The 21,540-nt window shown below is 37.6% G+C and overlaps 1 protein-coding gene and 1 long non-coding RNA gene across 6 annotated transcripts; one reads left to right on the plus strand and one right to left on the minus strand.

The window, feature by feature from the left end:
* Nucleotides 1-484: 484 nt before the first annotated feature.
* On the minus strand, nt 485-4,975 carry LOC133736600 (aureusidin synthase-like). Its single transcript, XM_062164148.1, has 3 exons — nt 4,742-4,975; nt 4,485-4,649; nt 485-2,194 (listed from the first exon to the last, which is right to left on the minus strand). The coding sequence occupies exons 2-3, from the start codon at nt 4,586-4,588 to the stop codon at nt 601-603; spliced, it is 1,698 nt and encodes a 565-aa protein (XP_062020132.1). The 5' UTR covers nt 4,589-4,649; nt 4,742-4,975; the 3' UTR covers nt 485-600.
* Nucleotides 4,976-20,240: 15,265 nt separating this feature from the next.
* LOC133740480 (uncharacterized) lies at nt 20,241-21,540 on the plus strand. 5 transcript variants are annotated; one of them, XR_009861259.1, is made up of 4 exons: nt 20,241-20,729; nt 20,809-20,909; nt 21,145-21,332; nt 21,453-21,540. It is a non-coding gene; the product is annotated as an uncharacterized LOC133740480 (long non-coding RNA). The 5 variants fall into 5 exon arrangements; XR_009861258.1 differs by having other exon boundaries at nt 20,812-20,909; XR_009861257.1 differs by having other exon boundaries at nt 20,800-21,332.

Below are 21,540 nucleotides of genomic sequence, written 5' to 3' on the forward strand. Positions count from 1 at the left end.
CTGTTATTTTGCCAAGGATTTGTTAATAAGATCATGTACCCATTTTCTTCTTTTTTTCTCCTTTTTCCCGTTTTGTGCAAATATGTTGATATTCCTGAAAAATAACCTTTTTGCACTGAGAGTGTGGACCATACATCATTTTCTATATTCAAATTCCTCAATATAGGGTAACCAATACTAGAACCTTGCTTCTAAGCGTTGGTATATAGCTGTAGGTAACAACCAGAAGCATTACATATTGTCCAGGTTTTGTGTATTTCTTATGAATTTTGTTGCACTCTTTTTTGTCTTTTTCATATCCTCATGTAACATCCTTATGTCTTTCATATATTTCCTCTGCATCTGTTTAACTAAAACAGCTAAAAATTGCTGCTATGCATTCAGCCCCAGATTTATTAGCAATAGCAGAGTGAGGTTTATTTTTCTAATATTATCAAACAATCATATTATGCATATTATTATAATACATGCATGCCAACCTGTATAAATTCTAAGAATAAAAGATCAAGTACCCAATAAATTTGTTTGTCTATATCACACAATGCAAAATGAATATAGTAACTGGTGCAAGGCCAAAACTTCTGTCATATTTTGCATCAATCATCTCATGTATTCAATCCGAATCCCATCAATTGTTGTGTTAGTGCATGACTTCGTCATGGGTAGCAATGTCACCCAAATGCTCTCATCTCTATCTGCCTCCAAATCCTCAAGCACTTCTGAAATACCAAACTTCAGATTGGTCTTTCTGTCATCATCCATCTTTCCATGAGGTATGTGAACAAAGGTTCCGGCAAATTCCCTGAAACCCGGCTCGATTTTGCTCTCATCGACTACATTTATATACACATCAAACTTAACATACTCATCAATTCTCACAGCAATTCCATGAACAACCAAAATCTCTTCCTCCTCATCTTTCTCTTGCTTTCTTCTGTTAAATTTAGACCTGCCCACCTTCACTGTTATGGAGCTCTCAAGATTCCGACCACCTGGTCCTAATTCTGCAGACAAAATGGTTCTGTTTTCTCTTATTTTCAGTGCATGGTTGGAAATTTTGGATGGAATAGAGTTGGGCTTTGGACGCGTATTCAGCCATGGAAGATCAACCTCCTCATAAACATACCTCAGCTTTTTAGTATCCAAAACATCACGAACTTTGATTCTCACAAGCTGTGAATTTTCATCATGGAAATAGAAACTAGAGTTGAGCCAATCAGGATCAAATGTTTGCAAGTCGACCTTGTGAATTTGCTTCCAAACCTCCCAAAGTCGGTCCAAGTTCGAGTGGTGTGCATAGAAACTAGGGTCCCTAGCTGCAGAATAAAATGCTCCCATGTCTTCCCTCCTGACATTGAAATTGCTACCAACCCATGTATGCATTGTGTTGTGAGGAGCATTCTCTATTGTACCAGGGCCATCACAAGCACCCTCCTCACTATTCTTATAAGGGCACCCCATGAACAGCTCTGGCTTCTTTGCTCCAGACACCATCTGGTTATACATGAACACCATGTTCAAGTGCATCCGCTCTTTGTTTTCCATATTCTCATCGGTCTTCTCGTAATCGTAGTTTAAATCACTAACTTTTGGTGGAAAGTGAGAAACGTCCCGCTGATTGTCGGAAAAAGGTGAATGCATGTACCATTCAGGCATTGCCATTCCATCAGGGGAGTCCCAATTCCAAAATGGCAGAGCAAATGTGTCATCACCAATTAGGCTTCCGACGATGCGTTCGTGGAAGTGAAGCAGCATCCGGTGCCATGGGAAAAAGAACCATTTCCGATGGATGTCGAGAGGGCGGTGGGAATGTGGCTGGTCATAAGCACCAGTGCAGAAGATGCAATGCATATCAGCTTGACGACGAAAACTCCGAGGGTCACTGTAGGGAAGTGACTTCATGATCAAGAGAGCCTTTTTGTACTTGGCAATGAAGCCACGACCAACACGGTGTGCTGGCCTCCGAATTCTTAGAGGGGTTGAAGGATCTGGAAATTGAAAATCAATGACGGGTTCTTCTGCTATACTTCTTGGAGGACAACAATAGACAAGAAGATCTGGCCTTCCATAAGATGAGTGACAACTTGTTAAGTTGAGACTTACTGAAAGGTCCTCTTTATCAATCTTGTAGCCTCCTGAAGACTCCTCTGAGTCAACTATTCCTAATACGCCTAGGACTGTGTCCATAAGTTTCCTGAAAACAAAGAGTAGAAGTGACATCAGAACAGTTTTGAGTTGCAAGTATCATCTCTAGTCCCATTGCCACCTCTAAGGCCCCAGTTGGGACAGATGTGTGATTATTAAAAAAAATCACATTTAGCTTTTGAAATCGATCTACAGATTATAGAAATAGCAAATTTCTAGCTTGTATAATCTTCATAGGGAAGTGGTAACTTGATAAGCTGATTGATTCTATTTTACCAAATAGCTCAACCTGCTTATTAAGAAATAAGTTGCCCTTTCAAAAAAAAAAAAGGAAATAAGTTGCTAAAATCATAATAACCGCAGGGCCAAATTGGACCTAATTATCCCCAAGACACCTCAACTAACTTGACCCACCAAGTCACTTGAAAACTAGTTTTTTTTTTGTTTTTTTTTTAAAACATCTCTTAACCAAGCTTTTTAATAATTTTGATTTTGTTTTTTCTTCAAAAAGCTTCTTTATTTATCAATTATTTAAGTCACGTGTACAATAAGTTATTTAAGTCATTTATAAATTTGTGATTTGACCATGACTCAGGGTGAAAATATTATTTATTATTTTTAGTGAAAATGTCAATAAATAACTACAATGTTACAACTAAGAATGAATAACAACTAGTCCGTACGTCGAATTCATGACATTTCACTTACAAAATAATCATTAATATCATTAGATCAAATGATACTGGGCTAGGTGCAAGAATCTTGAAGATGATATCTTCTTTCTTAAAGTTCACATATATGGGTGCATCACCGGCCCTCATATGATGCGTGGCTTCACACGGAGCTAACCATTAAAAAGTGGGTGAATAGTGACTAACTCAATACCTAAATGATCCTAACTCAATAACCTAATGGGTGAACTTGCTCTAAGAGATCGAAACAATAACAACTTAATTGGCTGCCTAACACGTAATTGTGGTAGGGCAAGGAACTTCACTCAAACGATCAGGATGAAATCTACTTCCATTAGGCTTAACCAAAAACAGAAATGAAAGGACATCTATCACCACTCCTAGGTTAAGAGGACCTGCTGGAGTACTAATACATCTACTTTACCTCGTTCCATCGTACTTAAGACAAATAAAACCGTCCCTTCGTCAAGCCTAACTATGAACATTCATAGAGTACGTCGGGCCTAGGATTAAGACTTGCTAGGCTGGCTTGATGGGCATATATCAGGTCCACCCCGCAATATTAATTCTTCTGGACGAGTCTTCATAAATAGCAAACTAGGCATATTCTTTATCCCACAATCCCTATTTGCTAATAAAAAAAAATAATAATAAATAAAGGTTGGGTAAAAGTGGACCTCCAAATTGTTGAGAATATATACATCCCACATGGAAAAAATGAGACATTGTCTATGAGTTTATAAAGATTTAGGCCGCTCCATCCATTGTCAATTGGTTTTGGATGTGAACCCCAGATTACTTTATCATGATATCAGAGTGGGTTATCCCACGTGTGCATGCCTCGCGCCTACACAGGCTCTACGTCACCCAAAATTCTTAGATTGTAAACCTTATATATTAGGTACCAAAGGAAGTAGGTACCAAATCATTTGAGAAGGCTAATGTTCTTTCACCAGATAATGTAGCCAATTATGCTTTCATAGTCTGATAATTCAGATAATGTAGCCAATTAGGTACCAAAGGAAGTGGGTACCAAATCATTTGAGAAGACTAATGTTCTTTCACCAGATAATGTAGCCAATTATGCTTTCATAGTCTGATAATTCAGATAATGTAGCCAATTATGCAATTCAATCAGATCAGCTAATTAACCAGAAAAAATATCTATCTTTTCGCATAATCATGTTAATAAACAGAAGTAAGTCGTCATTTTATAAGAATAACTAGACTGTAGTCTCATCGATTAGCCAAAACATGTCTTCAATTTTATTTTTTAGTAAAATTGGAGATAGAAATCCTGATCTAATCAAATCGCAACTCAAGTTTTGTTTACCCTTCCTCGCTACTTGGATCAACCCCAAGACTTTTCAAAACATGTCTTCAGTAACTCCATGCAGATATTAGTTTTTAGTTTCATTTTTTTATTTATTATTATTATTATTATTTTTTTACTTTTGCACACAGAACCATGCATGCATGTTTAATATATAGATGCATATATTGAGAACTAAATTACCTCCTACTATATCTTCTCCAAGTTTAAACATCCTACAAGTCACTGGTTAATTTACCGCTAACCATGAGATTGGAACCATGATCAATTAAACCAAAGCTGCAAATGTAATTAACCTGTAAATTCATGCATACCAAGATTCATTAGGATCTCTGAGGACCAGAAGAGTCAGACGCAATACTGCAAACATGATGAATATCAAGGTAACAGCGAAACCCCATTTCTTTGCTGCATCCATAGCTTCCCAAGTTTCCAGCAGCTGCTAGCAAATTGTTAAGATCTATATAGCTCCTCACCACCTGTACCCAAAATTAACATGGTGAGTAAAGTTATTCACGTATATAAATCAATGCATTACGATGTCTTTAAATAAGAGTTTCCATTAACTCACTGTATATCCCAAGCTGTTCATATGCATATGGTGAATGTTTCAATAACACACACACACACACACGAGAATTGAAGAACTGAAGAATCGAAGTGTATGTATATGTACTAGCTAGAGCTATCTAGCTGTACCATATATGGAGAAAATGAATCTGCTGGAGATCGATCGACTAGTAAATAACTACTAGCTGGCTAGAGAGCTCTGCCTGGACAACGTCTTTGAATTGCTTTCTGTCCTGATACCCAAAGTCTTCTTTAAATAAACCGAAATTACAAGTATTACATGTGGCCAAGGAGAGGAGTTAAAATGAAAAATGGTCAGGGTGGGGACCAAGATGCAAAGTAATTGTTAAATACAATTTTTTGTTTTTTTGGTATGGATTTGTTAATTACAATTTCAGGAGGAGATTTTGTTATGTATGACTTTTGTATGAAAAAGCCTAAATTTGTGCATTTCACTTCAATCTCTTAAACGAAAAGTGTAAGTTTTATTTGCACGTTCAAATTTAATATAAATATACATTACTTATATCTTTTTATTATACGTACTCAGATGCAATATACAAATGGTGAAATTGATAATGACAATCAGAAGAGCTCTGTACTCAACAATAAGAGATTTTGTTACAGACCAAAGGCTAACGGTAACAACTATACCCATGTTCCCTTTTTAGGAGTGTTTCCAAATTGAAATTTTATATACCAAATTGACATGTTTGTAGCCAGTTATTTTATTTTTCCATGGCTCATTTTACATGTAGGAATGACTCCATGCTTTGAAAATTAAGTTTCGACAGGAATCCTTTGAAAATCTAGTGCAGAAGTGTTATTAAAGTCTTTGAATTTGAAGCGGGGTCCACTAACAACTTGGAGAAAAGACAGCCAGTCTTTAGTCCTTTCCAAAAACAGTCATTCATGAATACAATTGTACGGACAATCGTAATACTACCACTAGATTTGAACAGAGTGTTCGTGGCCAAATTGATAACTTAAAATCCACAACAAAAAGGTGTGGACTGTGTGCCTGTACGTGTTTAATACCGAACCAATAGAACAACTATTTGATCGAGCTGGAAATTTGTAACCTGCTCCTGTAAATTGCACAATTAAGAACAAAAGGATCAGAACATTTAGATACAAATAGATATGTTATCTTGAATGTCAAACATATCAGAAGAAGACTAACCTTGAAAGTTCATGTTGTTGATGAAGTTGGGGGCCGGTGAGATCTTCTGTTTTTCACTAACACAGAGTTCCTCACTATGGGTCAAGATTCTGTATACTCGGTGGATGGTGAAAGCAGGGACCAGATCGAGCCCTTATATAGAGAGTCTGTAGAAGATATCTCCCATAAAGAATATATTAGCAATATACTCTATAGATTTGCTTATGACATACCATGTACTACTTACCATAAGTAAATAGCTATAAAATTCTCAAAATATTCAACATTCCAGATTACATGTTGATTTACCAAAATTGATTCATAATACAACCCCATTATTTGATCTCCAAATTAGGCATACAATCAGTGTTATTAACTTGATGATGGTAATGTGTTCACATATATTTCTTACCACTCCAGTCATATTCATCGCTAACTGCCAGTGCCAATGAGTTGAAAACATGGAATTAGTGAACTTGAAAACTATGATAAAGTAGAGATGTATCTGCCATTGTGAATCTTCTATCATTGTAAAAACGCAAACCATGGGAAGGACTGTGTAAATTTTCCAACAACTCCAACGGGGAGAATATTTCTAAATAAATCAATGGTTGCGGACATCACACTGTTGAAGAATATTGACATTTAGTATGCATTGTCTAACTAGGATTAGTTCTATAGTTGTAATAGGAGAGATTTTCTACTCCGAGTTAGAATAGGAATCCTTATACTCCAAGATCATGTACTTTGTAATCCCTATATATAGGGCTTTTATTATCAATGAATATACACAATTCTCTCCTCAATCTCTCTCGAATCTCATATCCTTAAACACGTTATCAGCACGAGCCCTAACCATGAAATCAAAAACTCAAAACCAGAAAATTCTCCAACGTTAGCCTTGCCAAGCACCTAGTCCGCGCTAGCTTGCCTGCCCCTGCAACCCTCTCGGCCAGACCTGCCGGCCAGCATAGCTAACCACCTTGGCCAACCTCCAGATTGCACCGGCCACATCTTGGCCATATTTCAGTGTCCTCCGGTCAAGCTACCTGGCAGCCCCGAAACAAGTCTAGCACGCACCAAGCTTCCAATCATCCAAGGTTTGAAGCTCCAATTTTAACCAAGTAAGTATTTAAGTTAAATTTCCCGCTTTCTTGTCTTCTACTTTCTTTCTTTTTCTCGGGGACTTGTGACCTCCATTCTTCTACATCCCACCTTTCTATAATGTGGGTTCGATTATTTGAAAAGCGGAATCGTGGGGATTCACGCTATATACGAACTAAGAGCGTTCGTAAGACTTCGGACTAAGAGCGTCTGTAAACATCGATTTATGACCATATAAACATCATTGTTTCGGTCTAATCCAAATATTCTTGGAAATCGATTTCTTGGTAGCATTAAGGCTAAAAAATCTTATTAATATTAGTTGTTGTGGAAGATTTGACTCCGAAACTAATCTATTTCTCCTTCTTATTTTCAGGATGTCGAAACCGAAGCTCGAATCCTATGCTTGATTTAAATGGCTCAGAATACCACACTAGGGTCACAGATGTTGAGAACCATCTCACGTCGAAAGGGATCCTACCCATAATTCAGGCACCAAACCCTGAGCTGATATTCGAGCGTACGACTACAAACAATGCCACTGCCCTCATCTTGATGCGACACCACATGGACAAATCATTCTGATTGGAGTACATGGCAATCAAGGATGCTAGAGAACTATGGGTAGCGCTACAAGAACATTTTGGTAATGTCCAGGATTCCCTCCTCCCTGACTTGAAGGTTCAATGGAGCATTAATCTACGATTCACCGACTTCAAATCCGTCTCTGAATATCATTCAGAAGCTCTATGCCTCAAACCATGTTGGGGTTATGTGTCCACCTGTCACAGAGCAAGAGCTAATTAAGGAAACTCTCTCCACCTTCCCCGTCTCAAAGCAATACAGAGGTGAGTACAATGCTGGACAGATCACGAGGTTTCATCGGCTAATTAATGTCATGTCTGTAGCTGAGAAATAGAAAAACATCCTCGTGAAGAATTATAATTCAAGGCCTGTTGAAACTAAGAGTGTTCACGAGGCGAATTATAATAACGCACCCAAAGGAGGGCGCAAGGAGCGGAACCTTAAAGTTAAGGGACAAAACGGACGTGTGGGTCCATATGACCGCTCTACAAAGGAAGGTAACTGCCAAACTGGAGCGGCAGCACGTGGGAAAAACACCACATGTAGGAGAGGAGGGCACGGCGCCGCCGGCCATGGCGTCACCGTCCAACGTGGACGACAAAATCGCCCTCGTGCACAAGGTGCACCTCAATTAAAGGGAGGCAATCACAACGATGCATGTCATAGATGTGGATCTATTGAACATTGGTTCAAGCAATGCAATACAAGCAACAAGTTAGCTGAACAATACAAGGCATATAAGGACTTGAGAGAGCAAGAAGCCTATTTAGCCGAAGAAGGAGATGATGGTGATGACAATGATGTCAATCTTACCATAGCGGACTTCAAATATGGCAAAGAAGTGCACAAGGATGCCTCATATTTTGATTAGTGTAGTCCTTTTTATTTTCCAAGAATTATGTAATGGCAATTATGCCTTAATCAATAAACGATATTTTGTATTAACTCTTTCTCACTAGGCTCATCCAAAATTAATTGTGATGTCTAAGAAAGGTTTGAACTGAGAGAACGTTTTTACAAGTGAGCATAGCTCCACCAAAATCTTGCCTTATCTTACCTGGTCTCAACCAAATTGGAGTTACCAAATGGATTGAGTGACTACAATTTGTCTAAGTTTGATTTTTATTTTGGATTAGATTTTGGTCAAGAAACTTGATGTAATCATCGGCTATTATTAATAAAGTCTCGATTTATTTTGATTTACTTCGAAATAGGCAATTTTTTCCTATGGATGTCGCCTACTCGTTCTTCCGTGACTATAATGGCTAGCTCATCCAAATTGATTCATGGTAGAGGACCAACCCAATTTATGTTACCAAATGGCACAAATATTAATATCACCGAAGCTCTTTATGCTTTTAGGGCTGGAAGAACTCTATTGAGTTTCAAAGATATAAGAGCCAATGGTTTTCATGTGGAAACACATTGAGAATGGACAAGAGTTCCTTTGCATCACCTCTAATGACTATGAACATAAATGAGTCTTAGAGAAACTTACGTGTCGCTCTAGTGGGTTGAATGCAACCACTATACGAATCATTGAGTCCAACCATGTCATGAGAGATGACTTATGGGATTCTGACACATAGGCTTTGGCATGACCGTTTGAGACACCCAGGTCGTGATATGATGATCTGTATACTAAAGACTTCACACAGACATCCATTCTTCAGAACGAAAAGAAGTAAAACTCGAATGTTGGACCAAGAAGGAGCACCTGCGCCTCACGGTGCCATCCCTTTACAAGTCCGGCCATCTAAGGCCTGCGCCGCCTACCCCCTACGGCCCAAAAGTGGCTTTGATGCCACAAGTGCCTCTTTGACTCCTATTTCTACTTCTCAAGTCAATTATGACTTCATGACCCAACCAAAATCCTCATTGATTGCTTCTAAAGCCCATCTTTCGTTCTGCAAAGCCTGCTATTTAGCAAAATTAGGATCGAGACATCCTATGCAAAGGACACTAAAGAAAATATTCCATTCTTACAAAGAATCCAAGGTGATATTTGTGGACCTATTCAACCACCTTGCGGACCATTTATGGTGTTGGTTGATGTATCGACACGCTGGTCACATGTCATGCTTTTGTCCACAAGGAATGCTGCATTTGCTAAATTCCTCGCTCAAATTATTAAGTTAAGAGCTCACCACCCTGATCATCCTATTAAGTCCATAAGACTTGACAATGCTGGGGAGTGTATATCAAAAACTTTTGATGATTATTGCATGTCCATTGGGATTGAAGTTGAACATCCAGTTCCTCATATTCACACCCAAAATGGTCTCGCAGAAGTTGCCATTAAGAGACTTTAACTGGTTGCTAGAGCATTGGTAATGCACACTATTCTCCCTATTTCTGCTTGGGGCTATGCAATATTTCATGCAGGTGTGCTTATTCGTCTGAGGCCCACTGCCAATCAACCCTTTTCTGCGTCCCAGATGGTTATTGGGTATGAGCCTGATGTCTCACACTTACGCATATTCGAGTGTGCAGTTTATGTGCCAATTGCGCCGCCACAGCGCACCAAAATGGGTCCTCAACGACGATTAGATATTTATGTTGGATATGACTCCAACTATTATCCGCTACTTAGAACCCTTAACAGGCGATCTCTTTACCGCTAGATTTGCGGATTGTCACTTTGATGAGACAATCTTCCCATCGTTAGGGGGAGATAAGAACATAAATGTTCAACATGAATGGCAGGAATTGTCGTGGTCCGTCCCCACTTTATCTCATCTTGATCCCCGAACCGTACAGTCCGAAATTGAAGTGTGGAGAATTCTTGATCTTCATAATGTAGCAGATTCAATGCCTGATGTGTTTTCTGATATAGCTAAAGTGACGAGATCACACATACCTGCTGCAAACGTGCTTGCAAGGATTGAAGTCCCTAAAATTAGAGGACATGACGTCGTACCCAAAGGAATAGAGCACGCCGCCGCCGTCCCCTATATGGGTGATGCAGTGGCTCAGGCCAGGCTCCCCGCAAGGAAGCAAAGGAGGCCCAAATGTTTGACGGATTCTCACCCAAGAAAGAAAGCGAGTTTGACACAAAATAATCCATTAATCATCGATATAAATAATATGCTTCATGAGAATATTCCGGATTATGGTTATGTCCAAGAGACATCATTGGGGGACGCTCCAATGTCAGAACCAATTCTAGAGAATAGAGAGATCTCCATGAATTATACTAGTGTACATGAGACGATGAATATAAATTCTATTTCTATTTATGATGCCTTTGCATATTCTGTTGCAAAAGAAATTATAGAGTATGATGATATCGAACCTCGCTCATTTGAAGAATGTCAATGAAGAGCGGATTGACCTAAGTGGAAAGATGCGATCCAGGCTAAATCAGATTCACTAACAAAGAGACAGGTATTTGGGCCTATAACGCAGACACCCCAAAGTGTAAAGCCATTTGGCCATAAATGGGTCATTGGTAGAAAGCTTGCTCTCCATAATTGCAAAATTAGACGGATATAATCCTCAAATATAAAAAACTTCAGAAACTGAAATAACCAACAGGGACAATAATATAAAATAAAATAAAAAATGAAAAGAAATTAAAGTAAAATACAGTAGTTATTGCTGTAGGAAACTCTTAACCAACGACCCACTTTCCATTTTAAAAAAACCACCCCACTTTCTTACTAAAAAAAAAAAAAACACCACACATGAAGTGTGGGTACATTCTAATCTATACTATTATTAAGAGAAAAAAACTTGCTCTCCAAAACTGAATTTTTTTACCAATTTAACATTTATATATTAAAAAACTATGAAATATAATTAATCAATAGGGAGTATATAGTAAATTGTAAAATAGAAAACAAAAGAATTAAAAAAAAAACAGACAATGTGGTAGTTGTACGAGAAGTTTTTCCACTACTTTTAACTTCTCTCCACACACATAGTGGGTGGACCCTGCTAGTTATTATTAAGAGAGAACCCACTTTGTCAACTAAAGTGGGTGTGCAAAGACATACACCCTTAGAGCAACTCCAATAGATTCTCTATATTTTGATTTTTCTCTACTTTAGGGAAAAATAAGTATCTTTTGCTCCAACAGATTCCCTATAACTATCTGTATTTTAGGGAAAATGAGGAAAGAGAAAACCATATTCTCTATACTTACAACAAACTCTAAAATTTTAAGGAAGAATATGGAGATTTTAGAGATTGTTGTAAAATAGGGAATCTGTTGGAGTTGGAGAAGAAAAAGAGGTTAATGCTTTGACTTTTGCTTCCCCATAATACAAAAATTTTAGAGAAGCTGTTGGAGTTGCTCTTACATCATATGCTAATATTGAATTATATTTATTTGAGAAGTAAGAATGTAAGTAACAAAATCAAAACCAAAAGTAACGATATGAAAAATGATCTTCTCATTATATGCACCAACTTCTCACATGTTCATTATGAAAAAAACTTCTCACATGTTCAAATCATCCTACAAATTATTATAGCCACACTTATCAAGTGTCACTTTTCTAAAAAAAAAAAAAAAAACATGTATTACATGTTAAAGGAAAATCACATTATGTGTCTTCGTCAAAGTGACTGACGGAGAGTGAATTAAGGAATTAGCGATTACCATCAATCAACAGGAATTATGGATCAATCAGCATTGAATGTCATCATTGTAATTGATATTTCCGTTGTAATTCTCTCCCTATATAAAGGGACTATGAAATGAAATGAGTAGACCAATTCCAATTCTCAATTTACTTTTACACGTTATCAGCACGCTCAGAACCAATAGCCAAAAAAAAAAACCCTAGTTTCGAGAAAAAAAAAAACCCAAACCCTAGAAAAAAAAAAAAAAATTTCTTCCCGTCTCGATCCCAAGAGCAATTTGCTCCATGCACCCAGCGCAAAGCAATTTGCTCTCCGCACCGATCTTCCTCTAGCGAACACCAGCTTCCAGCCTACATCGATCGATCCCAGATCGGCGTTAGCCCATCAGACCGCGTGGCCTTCGATCCAACCTCCGTGCCGCAGCGCCTCTGATCCAGCCTCGCCCTGCTCGTCCAACAGCAGCATCCCTGATAAAAAAGGGATAGACAGAAACGGCAGAAGAAGAAGAGAGGAAAGAAGACGCAGAAGAAGAAGGGAGAGAGAAAGAAAAAAAAAAAAAAAGAGAAAAAAAAAAAGGTGTGACCCGGCCCAAAGAAAAGAACCAGACCCAACAACAAAAACAAAAAAAAAAAAACAAAAAACAAAGAAGCAGGCCTTGCGGCCTAGGACTCGGCTTCTCTGCTAGAGTTCACTTTGCTATAATCTGCTTGGATAACACTCTCAGCTCGCCACGTCAGCTCACTTCAATCCAAGGGTCATTAAACTGACAACACAGAAAGCCCATAGCCTTCACTAACTATCTGAAATAGTAAAAGATCTCAATCCCTTGACTCATCTCATCTCCCTCTCTCTCTTCCCCTCACTCATCTTATTCGTTGTCTTGCCCTAACCTCTCGGCGCCTCCGATGACGTATCCGGCTGCTCCGGTGATCAGTCCCCCGCCGCAGATGTATCCCGGCCAGGGACCACCACCGATGGTGCGTGGCCCGCCGCCGCAGTTTCCTCCTCCCGGTGCCAGGCCCGGCGGGAGCAGTTTCCCAGTCCTCCGATGCAGTATGGGCAGAGACTAATGGGGCCTCCACCGCTCGGGCCTCCCGGGCTGATGATGAGGGGTCCACCACCTCGCCAAGGAATGCCGCCTCGTCCCGGTGTGTTTGGAGGACCTCCATGGGGAATGCTGTCGCCGCCTCAGAACCCCAACCAGCAGCAGCAACAGTGAATTCGGTACTTGTTGTTTAGTTTAATTCGGGTTGAGATGTGTTTTGTGGATGATGATGATGATGAGCTATAGAACTTACTTTTGTGTGCACCTACTTTCTGTTAGTACTTAAATGAGATGATATGTGTTGATCATTCGGTGAATTTGGAGTATGTTAAGTTGTAGCTATGCAATGTAGATTGACCGGAGCTTCATTAATCATTTGGTGAATTTGGAGTTAAAAAAAAAAAAAAAAGCTATGAAGCTAATGGTATCTTGCATTTATTTATTCGTGTTTGATTCATTTTGGTTTTGGTTTGGATTTTCTATGGCGGTGCGTTTGGATGAGAAAATTATAAAATCCGTAGGAATTTATAAATGATGGAATCTTTAACTCCATCAATCTAAAATTCCATTAATTGCAATTTCTGTTATTTGGTTGCATCTATTTAGGATTTGAAATGTCTAATAAATTAAGAAAGTTTAAAACAAATAAAAAGATAAAATAGAAAAACATCTTGTTTTGGAAATAAAAATTGAATACTGCAAAGGAATTCGTAAATGACACCTATTTTGGTGGAAATTGAAGTGAAGAATTTAAATAATGAATTCCTTCGTTTTTTTCCACAGAGAAATTTAAAATTTCCAATCTGATAATGCCAAACGAGAGAATTGACTTTTAGGAATTATGAAATCCTCACTTTCAATTAAATTCCATCATTTTTTCCCTCATCCAAACACACTCTGGAAGTTTGGATTTTTGTGGAAATGGAATGAGGAATTGAAAAGTGGGAAGGTTTTGGCTGTGGGTTTTTATTGTCGTGGTGTGGTGTGGGGATTAGCAGGGTGATTATTAAAACTTGTTTTTGGGCATGAATTTTTGTTCTTGATTGATGTATGGTGAGCTGAAAGGTTTATAAATTTAGTTTTTGTTTGAAAAAATTAGATCTTTGAGGCCTGGAAGTGAGTAGTTTATGTTTTTCTTCATTGGTACATTTCAAATGTTGTTTGTTAAGTTCAACTTTTCATGGACTGTTGTGGGTAATTGGAGTTAGATATATGCCAATGTGATATGTGCTTGTAATTGTATTTTTCTAGGTGCCCAAACCTTGAGGTTCTTTCGATCAAGTGCTGCCCGAATGTGACTGATGCATCCATCGCTGACATAGAGTTTCGGTGCACCATGATTAAGGAACTTGACATCAGCTATTGCTAGATCCTTCTGAACACGCTGGGATTGTTCCTGAGGAGTATTTAAAAACTTGCCCTCACGATGGAAATTCAGAAGTTGATGCAATTGGCAAATCAGAGCACAATATGTTGGTTAGGATATGGAAGTGGAGCTGATGATGTTAACTAATATATAGTAGCTTTTTTATTGTTGAAGGCTGTTGGTTTTGGTGAAGGTGTAAACTTATACTTTTGGCCATGACTCCAATTTGGAGTGAATTGTTAAGTTTCTATGTATGAAAAGATTGTGCAGGACTCCAATTTGGAGTGAATTAATATGAAAAGTTTCTATGTATGAAGAAATTCTGCAGAGTATTATTTAGATGAATGAGAATTTCATTTTTTTATCTTAACTTTGGCAAATGACCAGCCATGTATGCCTCCTGTTTAAGCTACTGAATATGAATCAAATTGAAACTCAAAAGTTTGGTACCAAAACTCCCATACATACACAACAAATTGAGCAGAAAGTGGCAAACTGATGGACAAAATTGTAAAAAACTAAAGCTGCAGAAAACTAAACTGCAGAAAACTAAAACTGCAGAAACCTAAAGCTGCAGAAAACTAAAACTGCAGAAAACTAAAACTGCAGAAACCTAAAGCTGCAGAAAGCTAAAACTGCAGAAACATAAAACTGCAGAAAGCTAAAACTGCAGAAAACTAAAACTGCAGAAAACTAAAACTACAGAAAGCTAAAACTGCAGAAAACTAAACTGCAGAAAACTAATGCTTGTTCTTGTAATGTGTATGGCTTCTAATACTAAACCTAACTCTTCGCCCATACATGTTATAAAACTCATATGCTAATTCTTCTGAGTCAAACTCCATACCATTCCTTGGCTTATAATCTGGACTAGTCGAGTCATCTCTATCCATAGGCTCCATTCAATCATTGATTTTCAATCTATAACATATAAAATCTGTATTAACATTCCAATCAAATTCAGAAGCAAAATGGATCATGCTATGAAGTTTGGTTTATATGCTACTCTGTTTTCACTACTCTGTTCAGTTTTTAGCTCTGAAACAAAACAAAAAAAATAGAAGAATCTGATATCACAAACCATAGAGTCCGATCAAGAGAATAAGAATGATTGAATCATGTCTTAGCTAAACATATATACATAGAACCAAAACCCATCGATACAAGGCTGAGATTTCAAAGAACCAAAACCCAAACCAAAAACGCTAAATGGGAAAAGATCAGGATCCATAAGATCAATCTATAGAGCTAGATACATATACCTAAATGATGAAAGCAAAGTACCAGCACCTATAGATGAATGAAATTTGGACTGAGACAAAAAAGTGATCGTGAAGAATAAAGACGTTTTAGCACTGAGGAAGAGAAGGTCTGATTGGAGGGAACTAGCAGAAGGTGAAAATTGTTGGAGGGAAACTTGAAAAACCCTTGACGTTAAAGAACTATTTGGAGATTGTTAGTGAAGTTCAGTTTTTCTGTGTTGTAAGCATTATAGCCCTTGGATTGAACCAGTAACACGTGGCCAGCTGAGAGAGAAGTCCAAGCAGATCCTAGCAAAATGAACTCTAGCAGAGAAGCCGAGTCCTGCGGCCTAGAATAAAAAAAAAAATAATAAAAAAAAGAGGAAAATAAAAAAAGAAACAGGTCTTGCGGCCCAGAAAAGAAAAAAAAAAGAACAAGGTCCACTACTGAAAAGAAAGGAAGCGGCCCAGTTTTTTCAAGCCCAAAAACATCGCTACGCACGCCTACATCAACACGCGCGTGCGCTAGGATTGTGTTATTTTCTCCAAACCAAGTATGTTCTCTTTTATTTATTTAATTTCATACTATGGTATAATTAATTGTTTATAATTAGAACTTTTGAGCATGTTTAATTAGATAATATTGGTTTTTTTTTTAAGCATGCATTGTTATTTATGTCTTATATAATTATCTTTAAGCATGATTATATATATTTTGTTATATATTATTTATGAAATTTTGAGCATGTTTTGTAATTTCTATGTACGTTTATATAATTATTCCTAAGCATGCTTTTATGTTATGCTATTGTTTATATTTTTACGCATGATATATTATGTTTATATAAATTGCATCTTGCCATGATTGTGAAAATTCATGCGCATTATAATCACATAATTACCGTGATAAAGTATTTTCACATAGCATCGAAAAAAAATGTGACCATTATGAATCTTGGTCTTGAAATCTAATTCATATTTTTGGAAAATAATTCACGTGGATGTCTTTATAACTGCGTAATTTATATCTTCCCTCTTGTTTATGTTCCAACTCGACCTGAATTTGACATCTTGGACTCAGAATGACTTGAGTACCATCGTTGGATTTCTGATGTGGAAACTGCCTTTGTGGCAAAAGACTACACTGCCACCATTACCGACCCCAAAGATGATGAACCATCTAATAAGGTGAAAGCAAATGCCTTAATGTTTCTGAGGCGACATATTGATCCTAGTGTACGCTGGGAGTACCTTCAATTGAAGACACCCCACTACTAGAATTATGGCCTCAGACATCGGCCAAAAACCGATGAGAAAAAGAATTCCGACCGATGTCTTAGTGGGTGATGAGAAAGGTCCGGAAAATCCAGCCATCGGTTTTTAGCCGATGTCTGGTATCATTATATACATCGGTTCTTCATTATAAATCGATGTAAATACGTTTAAATGATGACAATTTTGTATGTTTATATATTGTTAAACCCTCATCTTTTTGCCTTTAATGCTTATAGAAATATAAATCCTACAGCCCAACTATGCATTTTAACATCGTTATTTATTTAAAACCGATGACTGATACTGTTTCACACATCGGTTTTCTAGTCTTCATCGATGACAATACTTATACTAGACATCGATCTCTATCTAAAACACGATGTGCACTAGTTTGTGGCACATCGGTTCCAACATAATAATTCGATCTCCTATGGTTAATAGGACATCGATTTTCATTTTAAAACTGATGTATTTCTCTTAATGGACATCTGTTTTTATGGTTATAACTGATTTAAACTTTATATATAGACATCATGTTCTTTAGATGAGTATGATATAAACAAAATATGTAGTTGCTGCTATAAAATGCAATCCATATTTACAATAGTAATTTGAATATTGGAGTATTATGTCCAAAATCATTATCCTTGACAGTTTACAAAATAGGCCAAATACAAACCCCAATTAACCTACTACAAGGCTAGCCTAGCAATTACTATTGTAGTTTTGTTCACAATTGCTGCAGTCACTGCATCTACCACAAAAAGGTGCGAATTGGTTGCGCTGCAAGATTGAAGAAATCATTTGGATAGTTCACATTGTCTAAAAAGTCTTGAGATCTTCCAACTTTGCACTAGAGAAGCCTGCAAAAGAGAGTATATTATAACACAAACATGGAAATGCAATGTTCCCTGTTAAATTCCACTTGCAAGACCACTGATTATCATGAACATTTTATATCTGTTACCATTGCTATCATTCATCACAGAGATAAGGTTGAGCTAATATATGACTATATGAGCTAATATAACTACATAACAGTAGTTAACAACTTGAAAATTCTACCTCGTCCCCTATGTCATTCATGTAAAGGTTCAACCATAGTGAGCTCTGTACAGATGATCTATTTATTTTACAACAGAAACAAAGAATAAGGTCTCAAAAAATAGTTCAGAAATTTACCCCGATAAGAGGGCAGTGTCTTTGAACTCTCCCCCAGAAAGTGACTTCTCCTTGGTCTGAAAATCCTACATACATGTGTAAATCAATGTCAGCTAATGCATGCACAAGGACCTTCCACAAATAAAACTGCTATCATATTATTTAGTTATCCAAAAAAAAAAAAAAGGATCATATTATTTAGTTTGAGGAAAGGTTTACTAAAGTAACAGTTTTAACAAAAGAACAGAAAGCCAACTGCAAGTCTCTCCTCCAAAATACATTAGAACTAATAATATGAAGGAAGTTTGTTTTCCAGATATGTTATGGACAATAGTGTGAAGGCTCTCAAGGTTGCAAGAATTACAATGTACTAGACTTTTGATCATGACAAAGCACCAGACTTTTGATCATGAAGAAACAAAATACACAAGACAAAAGTTTGTAGTTTCACAAGAAAACCCCAACTTACCTGTCCTGAAATTTGAAGACTAACTAAAACACATTATTTCAAACAATCTATTATTCATATGGACCCCCCTCTCATTAAGATTATATAAATGAGGCCTCCAGTACAAGATTATTAGGAGCAACTTCTGAGGTCATAACTAAAAGGATATTAGGGACGTTGTTGAGGTTTCACATCCCTGGTGTAAACATTAGCGAATGAAAATGAACAAGGCTAAAAATATTACAGAAGGAAAAGCAAAAAGAAGATAAAGCTTACTGGTGAGTAGATCGAAAGCTGGTTTTTCTGAGCATATTCTACATATTGCATCATATCTTTTTGTGGAGAAATGCTTACACTTCTGGGACACCAGTAGCACTACAACAACCAAATATTGAAACATAAAGTTCTGAAACGAATTTCTTTATTAAAAGGTCTAACAGGCCCTTTGAAAGGAAAATTCAAGGCAGAAATCCATCAAGCTATACTCATTCATCCCTTTTCAATCCAAGAAGGCAAGGTCAGCTAAGTCAATTCAGCATCAAGGGAAAATAAAAAATAAAACCAAAATCCAATTCCATATCTATAAAGTTCATGCAATCAACTTTCCGATGCTGAGTTACTAACCAAAGTTCACAACAAGATAATAAAATTCCAGCATCTATACATGTATCCCTCATCCCTAAACAGGTCAAAAAGGTCATAAAGAAATTCCAGCACCTGTGAAACACAGCATAGGCAGTTAGTTAGAATATAATACACCTACAGATCCCAAAAATTGGAAACCAAAGAAAAGATTTGCACAAAAAATAGCATACCACTACACCAAAAACGTCAACACACTACACTTTTTGCACAACGAAAAAAAAAAAAGTGTTGTGTGATGAAGAAAAGTGAATCAGACAACATGTTTAGTAAACCTACGTTGTATAAGGTGGTTAAAATTCTGAAGTTTTTGTTTAGAAGGCCATTGCACAACGGTTACAAGAATAATCTGTTGTGTGAATCATAAAAAAAATAGCGGCAGATTTCCCTCCTAGATCGACTCAAATTTGGCTCCAAATTGTGCCCTAGATGCCACTAAATTGTACAACAGTTTAGTTACTTGTGTTGTAGGAGTATACTTGCAAATCATCATACAATGGTTTTTAATGTGCCGTTGTGCAAGTGAGTGGCAAGATTTGGAGAAGTCACCAAAATGACATTCATTCTCCCCCCAAAACAAGCAAATTTGGCATCAATGGTTTGTCATGCTTGCAAGTTCCTACAACATAATGAATTATTTCTGTTGTGTGATTGAGAAATGCCTAGCCTCAGCGCCAAAACTGAAATTTTGATTACACAGGCGGGAAATTCCCATCTTTGTTCCCTCAGCTTTGCTACACTTCAGACAACATATACAACTCTATATGTTGTCTGAGTAATTAAAAAAAAAAAAATTAATGCGCGGTGCCTTGGACAACTCAAGGGCACCATTACACACACTAAACCATATTAGCCGTTTTACAAGTCTGAGAGCAAAACCCCCGAGACTTTCTTCACTCCGAGCAAAATCCCAAGTCTTCCATCTCTCACTCCCACTTTGGCTTTAGAGCGTTTTCAGCTAGAAAACTTCACACTTCCCCTCTCTCATTTCACTCCCCTCTCTGCGATTCTCTGAGTCGCAAACCCTAACCCTCTTTTTTCTTTGAGATCTGATTTTCCAATTTCAAGATGCGTGCAATTCTCCTTTCTCCACTATCTCGACTTGAGATTAGGGTTCTTCATACTGAAAAAAAAAAGAGGTTCTTCGATCTGCTAGTTCTGCGTATTGGGAAGAATAAGTTCATCAAGGAATGTGAAGGCAGGGTCTTCGAAACCTCCAATAGATCTCACGAGTAAGTGGCCGGGGCATCGAAGAGATTCAATGAGATCAAGAAAGACGATTAGGGTTTGGGAAAAGAAGGAGGACCAGTTCATAAGGGCTCTATCGTCTGCCTCACCCAATAGACCTGCACCACCGTACAAATCTGCAGGTATGTACTAGCTCTCTTCCTTCCTTTTCGAAATTTGATGCTATTTTGGTCAAATTGTAATTGATGTTAGATGGTGCAGCAGCTGCTTCATCAGCTCTAATCGTGCTAGATCAACCAGGATTGGGGTTTTCTTTGATTGAGTTTATTGGGTTTTGAAGATAATCGTGCTAGATCAACCAGGTAAGGGGTTTTCTTTGATTGAGTTTTGCTTAAGATTCATCTGGCCGTTTTGGGTTTGGTTTGATGATCGGGGATACCGAACTATATTATTTTGGTATAACCGAAATTCCCTCTTCTTCTTCTCACCTTGAGACTTGGATCCAAATATGGAAACCATCTTTATTTCCGTGAGTCCATTTCTCATTTCCATTTTCTGTGTTTGTCCAATTCCTTCTAATGTTTCAATTCAAAGTAGGATTAGGAATGATCATCTGAAACAAAAAGGGAACTGATAGTCATGTTGGGTATTCAAGAAAATTATAGTCTGCGAGATGTTTGAAACATAATGGGAAAACTATTGGGTATGCTATTGACCTGGGTATGCTAGATGCTTCCATTGGTTTCTTCTTTCTTCTATGGCCGTATAACAAATGATGAGAAGAGGTAAAGCTTCTGTCTTGACTTCTTCTTCATCTACTTACAATCGCAAATGAACTCAATTTGATTAACTTGGACCTCCACTCCCAAAGTTGATTTCAATTATGAATTTTTGTGAATTCACAGAGAGTTCAGACCCACAGAATAGCTTGGAGAAGATCAAGCGCCAGCTTGCTTCCGGTTTCCATCGGAACTTGCTCCAGGGCCCACTCCT

The sequence above is a fragment of the Rosa rugosa genome, chromosome 3, assembly GCF_958449725.1.
Source record: "Rosa rugosa chromosome 3, drRosRugo1.1, whole genome shotgun sequence".
NCBI classification, from domain to species: Eukaryota; Viridiplantae; Streptophyta; class Magnoliopsida; order Rosales; family Rosaceae; genus Rosa; species Rosa rugosa.

Coding starts and splice junctions, on each gene's coding strand:
- LOC133736600 (XM_062164148.1), bottom strand. CDS start 4,588: ATGGATGCAGCAAAGAAATGGGGTTTCGCTGTTACCTTGATATTCATC. Junction 2,195..4,484: donor AGAGATCCTAATGAATCTTG/GTATGCATGAAT, acceptor CTTTGTTTTCAG/GAAACTTATGGACACAGTCC.